The 11,847-nt window shown below is 42.7% G+C and overlaps 1 protein-coding gene across 1 annotated transcript in view; it reads right to left on the bottom strand.

Annotated features, from left to right (window-relative positions):
* Nucleotides 1–1,559: 1,559 nt before the first annotated feature.
* Nucleotides 1,560–11,847, bottom strand: part of LCP1 (lymphocyte cytosolic protein 1) — a 67,639-nt gene continuing 57,351 nt past the window's right edge. The window contains exons 14-16 of the mRNA XM_023731590.1: nucleotides 10,664–10,787; nucleotides 6,325–6,449; nucleotides 1,560–3,004 (exon numbers count right to left, since the gene is read on the bottom strand). Of these exons, the coding sequence (XP_023587358.1) occupies nucleotides 2,872–3,004; nucleotides 6,325–6,449; nucleotides 10,664–10,787 (382 nt within the window). The 3' untranslated portion in view covers nucleotides 1,560–2,871. The remainder of the gene's footprint in view (nucleotides 3,005–6,324; nucleotides 6,450–10,663; nucleotides 10,788–11,847) is intronic.

Genomic DNA, 11,847 nt, shown 5'->3' with positions numbered 1-11,847 from the left:
TGCGAGTTTGTGTGTGTGTTCGTGAGTGTTCCAGTGGATAAAATCACTAGGCTGGCTGAGACTTTGAGGCCATCTAGTCTAAATAATCTACCCCACTGCATCAGACAGGCTCTAAAGCGTCATAATTTCCAGACAGATGGGAATCCATTTTATTCCAAAAATTCTGCAAGCAAGAGAATTTTACAACTTTTCTCATAATAACATCTATTTAGCACCCCTGCCCGGTCAGGAAACTGTTGTTTACCTAATGTAAATCATTTTTTTAAATTTGCTGAGCTCTTATTAAAAACCTAGAAATGTGCTAGACTCTTTGGGCGTATATTAACATCTGCAAGGTATGGTTCAGGGAGATGGCGCAGGACGGGGCCACATTTTGTTTGCTGTATATAAGGTCGCCATGAGTTAGAGCTAACTCGACGGCTACTAACAGAAATCGTGGTTGCTACTCACTTCTCATTTGTCAGATCTCAGCTTTTCTGCAAAACTTAATAGACCCTTTATTCAGAATTCATTTCCACCCAACTCCCATAATACTTTGTTGACAAATTTCTTAGAGCATTGATCACATTTTGCTTTTTTATTGCATAGTGTGTGTGTAACTATGCGCACATTATCTTCCTGTTGGGTTGACTGCTTCTTTAGCCGTAACAGAGAGGATGGAATAGATAGGCTCAGGGGTCTGTCTTGGCTTCGCGATTCTTTGCAAAATAATTTGAAGCAACTTAAGAGGAGGATCCACGTTTTACTCCCCAGTGTTCAATACCTTTGTTAGAACAGAAATAAGTAAGTACCTGTGGAATTAAAATTAACCTTCTTGGCACAAACCAGGTAGAGGATTATTCATTGTGGCCTTACTTGCTGTGGCAAAAGATTGAAACATCTTAATATCCATGTATAGGCCCCTTGCTGAATACCTTCTGGCACAGTCATACAACAGAATGTGTTCTCAAGTGGTACAAATGGTTAATGCACTTCGCTGCTAACCAAAAGGCTGGAGGTTTGAGTCCACCCAGAGGTGCCTCAGAAGAAAGCCTTGGTGATCTACTTCTGAAAAATCAGCCATTGAAAACCCTGTGGAGCCCAGCTCTACTCTGACACACCTGGGGTTGCCACGAGTTGGAATCGACTTGACAGCAACTGGGAACTGGAATTACAATAGAATACTATGCACCTATAGAAAAGATTGAGGTAGATTTACTTGCACAAACACAGAATAATCTCCAAGATAGGGTATTAAGTGAAAAAAGAGAGATGCAGAATGATGTGTATGGTATGCTAACGTGTATAAAAAAAGGGATGTGTGTGTGTGTTTAAGTATTTCTGGAGGGACACAAACGTCATTGGTAAGGTGGTGGCTGCCCAGGAGAGGAACTGAAGGCCTGGCACAGAGGCAATGGTGGGATGATAAGCCAGGGCTCTGGGAGGAAAAAAAAAACCCCAATTTTGAGGGTTCGATCATTCCTGTGGTATACATACCCCCACCATGGCCAAGGAATGACTGAATAAGTTATAGTACACTCCTATAAATCTTCAAAAGGAAACATCTACAGACACCAAAAATACAGCAATATTTTATTTGGAGAGATCTCGAGCATTATTTTATCTTCATTTTCCACTAAGGCAGTAACAGTCTTCCTTCCTGGGAGCAGATGGGGAAGAAAATCAGCTGAGACTACATGAGGTTCAGACGAAGACAAAGCCGACCACTTTGCATTCAGATGCACCAGAAATATGGGTCATGGGCCCAGATAAGTCACGTATCAGCTTCTGGAGCCCACTGCCAAGGAGCAGACCCAGGGTGATGCACTTAATCACTTAGGAAAACGGCTAAGTTCCATTCCATTCCCTCTCTACAGAAGACAGCTCACTGCTGAGCCCTTTCACCACGAGAGAGGGAGCTCGGTGTTGGTTCACAAACCTCTGCTGCTCTTTCGCCTTCAGTTGGTTTGGTGGAGATTGCGTGATCTATTAGGGCTGCTAAATTTACACTGTTCCGGTTTTGCTTTGCAACTGCTTAAATGTCTAGTAAAAAAGCTCTTCGTAAAGCAATTCAGCCAAGTCTCATCCAGCTTGTATTCATTTTACCTGTGACATCTGGCTGGATGTGTGTGTGAGTGTGTGTGTGTGTGTGTTCATTGGCACAAGCGGTCCCCTAGGGTGCGGGAGGTGCCAAAAGGCTTCTATAGTACCAAAAAAATAAACACTGATAATGTAGCGTGGCAGTCATCAGATACTCTAAGATCTGCGAGAAAACGAAAGCAGAGTAGGATTGCTTCCAAATGTCACCACATATTTATTTAGACATCCACAATAACTAGGTCTAATATGCAGGGCTGAACATACAGAGAGGTAGCACCCTAAAGGACAGATCTTAGTTATAGCTCCACGCTGTCCTCTAGTGGTTGTCTGTTCCATTACACCTTCCGTGGATTCAACCTTTGGCCAAGAGTTAAGATTCTACCTGCCAGCACAGATATTAAAGATGTGTTAGCTCTAGAACAAGCCCAAATCCTACGGTTAAAAACAAAGAGCTTCTTCCTGGTGGAAAACATAAAAATTGATGACATTTGGGACCCCAGTTCTGGGGAAAGTTTCTAGTAATGAGGCTACTTTTGTAGACCATCCAAATCTCTTGGGACTCAAACAGGCTGACTGGCTTGTCAGATGCTCCAAAGGCCCAGAGACAAGGATGGCCAGCAGAGGTGGGCCACAGAGGGGTGACTTTCTGGGAGGGTGGAGAGCAAAGTCACGGGGAGACAGAGTGGAGAAGGGGAAAGAGGAGAGGCTTGTAACAGATCCATGGGCTTCCTGGGGGTGTCCTGGCCCAAGCGGCCAGGCAGGGAGTGGTGGTCTCAACCCACCCACTGGACTTCACACCCTCTTCATTCCTCTCCCCATGAGGCAAGCGAACACTGTCATGACCATTTTGGGGTTCACTTCAACCAGGTCTTCTGGAAGGGCATACACTCGTGCTCCAATTTTTCGGGCCATGGAAATGGCATATCTGAAAGGGAGAAGAGAGAAAAAGGTGAGCAGAGTTGACCACAAAGTAGGATGGGGACCCCCAGGATCCTGGTTACTGCTGATCAACTTTCAGAACTCACTCCTGGTATACCAGGAGCCAGTCACTGGCTTCCTCCCGTTTTTATGGGCACATCTTGGCTCGACAAAGTTCCTGACTCCATCAGACTTGCTGTCTAGGCTTGTGAAAATTACACATTTATTATCTGTCCTTGGAGACTTCCCCAGCCCTCACTTCCTTTAGATGCCTAGAACTGCGAGTATTCTCTTGGGCTATACAGCATACAGAGGCCCTGGGTGTGCAAGTGGTTAATGCGCTTGGTTACTAACTGAAAGGTTGGAGGTGTGTCTCAGAATACAGGCCTGGTAAGGTACTTCTGAAAAATCATCCACTGAAAACCCTATGCAGCACAGTTCTACTCTGACACACACGGGGTTGCCATCAGTCAGAACTGACTCGATGCAACTGGTTTGGTTATACAGCATAATGTCATAGAACAGAATTAGAATTTGTGCTAGGAAAATTTTGCAGCCTATATTATAATCACATAAACATTTTTACAAGGAAGAAAAAAGGAAAAATGAACCTAGAATACCTAGACTTCACACATCAATTCTTTTTTCCTGGTTCCATTCTAATCCTTGCTCACATAAACATATATTTATTTATGTTACCATAATATGAGAATAGTCAGAGTCTTACACGTTTTCATATAAAATTATCACAGCAGCATCAGAACATTTTTGCTTTATTTATAGTTATATAAAGATAACTTTCATTACTTGTAATTTATTTCCAAATGAAGCCGTGCTACTCCCTGGCAGTTCTTTTACTCTCCTCATTGTTACCTGGTAGCCTCACACAATGGCTACCACAGTCTCTCCACTTTACCCAAGGCCCCATTCTCCCTTCGGCTCTCCTAAATAACTTTAACTCCCACTTTATTCATCAAATTAAATTCAGAGCATCAGGCAGGAGTAGTCCCATTCTTTTTCTTCTCTCTTAATTATTAAGGAGCCCTCGTGGTGCAAACGGTTAAGCACTACTGCTAATCGAAAGGTTGGCGATTCAAACCCACCCAGTAGCTCCACGGGAGAAAGACCTGGCGATCTGCTCCTGTAAAGAATACAGCTAAGAAAACTCTATAGGGTAGTTTTATTCCATCCCATGAGGCTGCTATGAATCAAGATCTACTCGACGGCACACAACAAAATTTTAATCGTTAATACTTTTTAAGTAACATTTCTTTTTTACTATAAAATCTAGAGAAAAAATGCTTAAAAGTTAGAAAAGAAGCTTTTAAAAAATTCATGCTCAATCCTTGTCACCGTGACATGACCATGCTTAGCATTTTGCGTACTTCCTTTACCCACTTGTCTAAGTAATTTTATATCTCGCCCTACAGGAGAGTGCCTAGGAATCTGAAGTCAGACTCTGAATCTTAACTGTGCCATTTAATAATCCTGTGACCTTGAGCAAGTTTCTTAAATCTAATTCTATCCCCCTTGAACGTCTGGACTGAAGGCTTTTTTTTTTTTTAAATCTCTGTGTCTTCATCTGCACTTTTCCCCCTGCCTGGGATATTCTTCCTGTCTCCTTCACCTGAATCCTTCCTTCTCACTCATCCTTTCCATCTCAGCTTAAAGGTTATTTGCTCTGCAGAGCCTTCCAAGGCCTTCTGGTGGGTTCAGTCCCCTTCCTGCGTCCCCTGCACACCCCACTTCATAGCACCCATCACACCCCACTGTAACTGCTATTTAATCATTTATCTTGACTGTGCTAACTATATGCATGCCAGGAACACAGGTCCCCACTTCCCTGGACTGGGGACAGAGGGAAGGGCACTGCTGGGTTAGAAGCAGGTCTGCTGGGCAAGAGCGCTTGTGTACTTTATTTCTGCTCTGAGAAACGTGCCTCCCTAGAGGAGGGGTCAGCTAGTGCTTTTGTAAGACCAGACAGTAAGGATTTTCAGCTTTTTGGGCTTTGTTGAAACTACCCAACTCTGCCTGTAGTAGGTAAGCAGCCATAGGAAGCAAAGGAACAGGCTTGGCTGTGTTTCAGTAAAACTGTATCTACAACAACAGACCACAGGCCAGGCTGGGCTCATAGACTGTAGTTTGCCGAACCTGGGCTCTGTAGTCATCATTCGGCAGGTGGCCCAATTGAAAAGCAAATGGCAGCTGTTCCCCACGTGGTAAAGACTCTGGCTTTGAACCCCACCACTGCCCCTGCATATCCATGGATATTCACAAATGGGATGACTGCATTTGGGGCCTGCCATATACAAACATTAGTTAGGAAGTCTCCTATAGAGTATGATTAGAAAATCGGTTTTATGAAACTATAGGTAGTCCCTGCCTTATGACGTATTCCAGTTACGACGAACTATACTTCCAACCGTCTGTTTTTTGTTTTGGACATCTTATCGTTAGTAATATGTACTACATACACTGTTGCACGCATAATTTGCTGATGTTATTCTCAGATGTTCACTCAAAGATGTTCAATTTTATGATTTACTGTTCAAAACACTGCCATACAGATTAGTTTTCTAAACTAAATCAGGGGCTTCAGTTGCTTGAAAACATGGACCCAAATGCTGATCACTTTGCTGAAGTCGACAGGCAGATTCAGGAAGCTGTGAGATGTTACTGAGAAATACATGAAGATAGAAGAAACGGACCATACAGATAGCTTTCACTAATTTTCTAACTAGAAATGCCATCCCCATTCCTAGGGATAATCCAGAGGATCCAGAACCTTCCACAAGTGGAGTTATTACTATAACTGTCAAAATGCAATGTCACCCAACTTTTCCTCATCGTCAAAGTAAATTTTTATGATTTGTGTATTTTTTAATGTATGTATGTATTAAAATATATCTATAAGTTTATATGTAATGTTTCCAACTCCCAAAGACAAATAAAGATCAGGTTTATAAAGACACTGATAATAAAAGGAAATAATAATGAAAACTGAAAAAAAAATGAGGTACTCGACTTACATCAGCGACTTGTGACAGAGTTGTCTGAACAGAACCCTGTCGTAAGTTGGGACTACCTGTACAGGCTTGCTTATCAATTGCAAGACTATTCGTGTTTTTTTTCTTGTTCCCATCCTAACACTAGGAGCCTTAAACTGGTATTGCACCACATCGAAAACGATGATGAGACTATAATAAATAATGAAACGGAAAAACAAGCATCAATAATAATAACACATGAAGGCACTAGCAATAGACTTTCCAGCTATTTCATTGCCAGTCTGGTCCTTCGGTCCAGGTCTCAGGTTCATTTACGTACTTTGCATTGTTGAGCTTCTCCTCAGCATCCAGGTTCTCAGTCTTCAGAAGGTCATAGTTAATGGAACCTGGCTGAATGGCATCAATGAGATCCAGAACGGGCAGACTGGTGCTAATCTTTGGGTCCTGCATGGAGAGAAAAGGAGAGTGTTTCAGCATGTCCAAAAGTTACATCAATTTGGCTCAAGGGAAATGGATGATTCTTTCCTCTTCAATATAAAATTTATATAGACTGGTATGGAAAATGCCACAGTATTCTATATAGTGTTTCAAACCAACGGTAGTTTCTGTAGGAGGATCAGTAAGTTCCTGGTGGTTCACTAAGCAGAGAAACCCACTGTCTGTCTGCCAACCAGAAACCAGTTGTGGTTGAGTCAGTTCCAACTCATGGCAACCTCTTGTGTTGCGGAGTACCACTGCACTCCATATGGTATTCAAGGCTGTGGCCTTTTGGAAGCAGATCCCCAGGACTTTATCTTGAGGTGCCTCCAGACAGACTTGAACCTCCAACCTTGCAGCTGAGCACATTAACGGTTCGCACCACCCAGGGACTCCTGTCTACCAACAGAGATGGAATTATTCTCAAATAGTGAAGGGAAGGCCATTAGTACAACTAGAGAAAAGCATCTTGCTGTTGTTAGGTGCTGTCAAATTGATTCCGACTCATAGCGACCCCATGTGACAGAGTAGAACTGCCCCATAGAGTTTCCTAGGCTGTAATCTTTATGGAAGCAGATTGCTAGGTCTTTTCTCTCACAGAGCTGCTGGTGCGTTCCAACTGCCAACCTTTTGGCTAGCTGCTTAACCATTGAGCCACCGGTGCTCCTGAGAAAAGCACAGAGGTTGAAATACAATTTGTCTAATTTAATTATGGGCGATGTAGTGATAGAAGGGGAGAAGGAATGTTTGAAAAAAAAAGGAGAGACTAAAGGCATCTGGAGAAACTCTTGCTTCATTTTGAAAGGACATCCTAGAGGTGACTGGCAGGGAGAGTGATGAGGGTGCAGATGGGCATAAGCTTCAGTGAATGCTCCTTTGGATACCTCAGGAAAACAGAACAGTCCATAGGCCCATGGAGACAGTGAGGACAATTTTGTGATTAATGGCAATGACCAAACCCATTGCCATCAAGTGCGTTCCTACTCATAGCAACCCTGCAGGACAGAGTAAGAACTGTTCCACAAGGTTTCTAAGGCTGTAAATCTTTACAGAAGCAGACTACCACATCTTTCTCTCATGGAATGGCTGGTGGGTTTGAACTGCTGACCTTTTGGTCAGCAGCCAAACACTTTCACCACTGCGCCACCAGGGCTCCCAGCACTTTCTCATAGGTTATCTCACTTGATTATCACCAGAAGCCCTAGATGTAGGCATCTACTCTTAATTTACAGAGAGGAATGGAAGTTTCTGATGTCAAGTCACTTGCTGATAAGCAGTGGAGCTAGGATTTGGACCCGAGTATTCTGACATAGCAGACCCTAGTTAAAGTGATTGGCTGCTAACTGGAAGGTTGGAAGTTGGAGGTTCAAGTCCACCTGGAGTTACCTCAGAAGAAAGGCCTGGGAATCTATTTCCAAAAAATCAGCCTTGGAAAACCCTGTGGAGCCAAGTTCTACTCTGACACACATAAGGTCACCATGAGTCGGAGTTGACTGGACGGCAACTAGTTTATTTTTTTATTCTAACATTAAATCCTGGGCTCCTTCTTTGGCATTAGAAAATAGTTTGATGTTCACAGGTAGAGTGGTGACAGCTCCTAAGGTGTGACTGCACAGAACTCCACAGCATCTGCTGTGCCCACCTGACTCTCTCTCCTGCTCAAACAGGAAACCTCCATCCTGGGGAACCGTGAGATGCAGAGAAGGAGGGCCAACTGCACGTCACTGTCCAAGCACGGTGAAGCCCAAGTACTTTGGAACTTTGAGGGTTCAAGTCAGAATAAATTCTAAGCAAGAGACAGGACCCAGGACCCTTGTAAGATGCTAAGTCTGTAGTATCAGTCTGCTACTTAGGTAGAATAATATGTTTAACATAATGGGTCCATTTTTATTTATTCCTGGTTAATAAAAGGACTATCATGAAATTAAACTCAGTAATCATAATCCAACTTTTCACCAACAGCTTTAGCTTCTACCCTCACAGAAATATTTGGTGAAGAAGCAAGAGGAAGCAAAATGGAAAGATTTGTAGTTCATCTTCCTTCTTATTTTCTGTCCACAGTCTTGTGAACATGTTGACAGGCAGAGAAACGGGCCAGCAAGAGATAGTGGAAGTAGATGAGGAGGGAAACAGGATTGTTTCCAAAATGGTTAATCAGGAGTAGGCTGTGTTCATTGTTTCTAAGGATTTTGTACATTTAAAAGAAATGTGGGGCTGATGTGACATTTTCCCTTGGTACACAGTGTGGTCCTTTCTATTGACCTAATTGTGTAACGTCTTAGTGGAAAGACAGAAGAAAGTTACCCCAGAGCATCATAAGGAACAAAAGAATTGTCATACATTCCCAAGAGTGAACCCCAGCATAGCTTGCCAAACCTCATTCCCAGAGCACCCTGAGAGCCACAGGTAATGCAATGGGCTGGAGCTTGGCTGCTAACTGAACAGTAGACAAAGATGTATCCTGGGCTATTTCACTAGTCACTTTGCGTTGTTGTTCTTTGTCATTGAGTGGGCTCTGATTCATGGCGACCTCATGGACCCCATCCCCATGATTGGTTGGAAATCAAATACTGTTCCACTGTAATCTTTTGGAATTAGCTCCTCAGCTTTCCTTCCTGGTTTGTCTTAGTCTGGAAGCTCTGCTGAAACCTGTTCAGCATCATAGCAACACACAAGCCTCCATTGACACATAGGCGGTGGCTGCGCACGAGGTCTTTGACCAGGAATTGAACCTGAGTCTCCTCATGGGAGGTGAGAATTCTACCACTGAACCACCAATGCCTCAGTCACCTCATAAGTAGTAGTTAAATATCTATAATACACTCTGCTTCTACAACCTCATCCCATAGGTGAAAGGTCTTTTCCCCTCACTTATGGACCATCACTGGCAATTACTTTAGGAAAAGACTTGAGCTTTGGCTTCCTCACCTATGAAATGAGGAGGATAGTAAAGTCTACTTTCCAATGTCTGTGAGGATGAAATGAGAGAACAAGAATGAGGAGTACTTGGCACTCAGTGTGCATTCAATATCGGAGTGCCCTTTGCCCTTCTCCGCTGCCTTTCCAAATCTTTCTGGAAGAATTGGCTCACTTCTATCACTCGACACCACAGAGTCACTTCTGCTCCCATACTTGCTCAGCTCTCCAGACTGAACAGTGGGCTGGAGGTAGGGCTGAAGTGACCCTTATCTGTGGTGGCTTACAAGGAGTGGCACTCTTGGTACAGCCCTGCCCAGAGACATTGTTTGCCCTTAAAAAAAAAAAAAAAAACCAGTTGCCATCAAATCTCCATCTCATGTTGACCTCACGTGTGTAGAGTAGAACTGTGCTCCATAGGGTTTTCAAGGGTGTGACTTTTCAGCAGATCACCAGGACTTTCTTCCAAGGCACTTCTGGGTGGGTTTGAACCGACAACCTTTCAGTTACTAGTTGAGCACTTAATCATTTGTGCCACCCAGGGACTCCCTTACTCTCTTACTGGTGGGGAGACATTTGAATTTGCTGTAGATTTTGGGCCGGGGATGAATATCATGAAGAATGGCATCGCTGATCGTGTTAAACGTCTCCGAAGGTGTTTCCCCCTTCCCTTGATGCTGACCTTAAAGCTACAAAAGCGTAGTTAAGGCGGCACATGCATTCTAATACTAGTCACATGTGCAGGTTGTTTAAGGAAGACTGTGAGTAACGTAAGATACCCGAGTCAAGAAACTGAATAAAAAATAATGCTGTAATTAATAAAAATGGGGTTTGGATACAGTTATACAACAGTTTTTCTCAAAAAACACCACGTGGGAGAGCATTAAACATTTCACCATCATAATGATAAATTATAATGTTAAAAATGTTAAAACCATCATAATGTTAAAAACCAGAATCATGGAACTGTGAGCATTTAAATAAGACTATCATATTTTATGTTACTCTGAAAGAACAATGCCTAAAATGATACATAAAAACCGATGCCTTTATTATTATTAATTATTATGGCAGAAAGTGAAATACAAGAAATTTGTTAATGAAACGGCCTATGAACATCAAAACAATAACGGATGGTCCAAGCAAAATCAAAATGGGAGGGGGAGCCTCGAGTGCCTAACACTGAAGTTCACTTTAAAATACAGTGCAGACAACAAAGATAAGCAGAGAGTCAGGTGGCCCTCGTGGTAGGCTAGGAATTTTACCTTGAAACTGGAGATGCATGAACTTTTCCCAGCTTCCTTCAATGTTTCATTCACCCAGTTGACAATAATGTCATCGTTGACCTTCTGCCCACCACCAATTTCTTCAAGGATATTCAGTGTGTACCTGAACAAAATCAAGAATGATTTCTGGAACAAAGTTGCTATAGAATTCAATGTAACAGAAAGCAACTAGGGTCAAAGTTGTCTTTTCTTTCTAGGTGTACCACAGAAGATTGTGTAGGCACCATTAAACCAAACCAAACCCATTGCTGTCAAGTCGATTCTGACTCATAGCGACCCTACAGGACAGAGTAGAACTGCCCCATAGAGTTTCCACCATCACATTTGAGAAAAAAGAATATATAACAGCATTCGTTAAAAAAATAACTTAGAAGGCAACTTTATAGTCTTGTTACAACAAAATGTAAAGCAAATATCTCCTTCTAAGTACTGTCAGTGCTCTGTGCAGAAGGAGAGAACGGAAGAGAAGAAAAGGAAGTGAAAAGGAAGCAAAGAATTCGAACCAGTGACATTTTTCTTAAAGGAACCATAAAAATCAAAGAACAACTCGACGTGAAGAAACCCCAGGTAGCCAAAAAGAACACAGGGAAAATAGAAAAGAGTTTCTTTTTTATAATTAATTATAAGCAGAAATGATGGGCAAAGACTGAGAAAAGGTAATCTCTGGTGTGAAGGTAGGAATCGCCTCAGATTCATAGTGTGATGAGAATTGAGTTTTTTTGGGAAACACTTATGAAGACACTCTGAGACCCTAACATTGTATGGAGCAGAGAAGAACCAGCACTCTGCTAGAGCTACTGTATTCCGAAAGAGGAAATACAAGGATGAGGGCCAAGCAGTTGGACAATAAGCAGGTGTGTTGACTTCATGGTTCAGTGTGCCAGAGGGGTCAAATGACACAACAAAGACCTTCAAGGCTTGGACTGCTGTGTGAGTTTTTCCAACTGAAACTCAAGTCTCCTGAGATTAAATCTCTCCTGCAAGGGCTGACCTAAATGAAGTCACTCACCACTTGGGTGCCCCGGGATTTTGCTTACATAATCCCTCGGGTATCTTCCTCCAGTTACTACTTCATGGGAGCACAACTCTCCCACGATTTTCCACGCGGTTGTCATGTCAAATCCCTGAAATAGGAGCAGTGCCTCGCTTCCTCTAGGTCAAAT

This window comes from Trichechus manatus, unplaced genomic scaffold, assembly GCF_000243295.1.
Source record: "Trichechus manatus latirostris isolate Lorelei unplaced genomic scaffold, TriManLat1.0 scaffold00044, whole genome shotgun sequence".
Lineage (NCBI taxonomy): Eukaryota > Metazoa > Chordata > Mammalia > Sirenia > Trichechidae > Trichechus > Trichechus manatus.
Note: the sequence above shows the minus strand (reverse complement) of the source record. Positions and strands in the feature narration are given on the sequence as shown.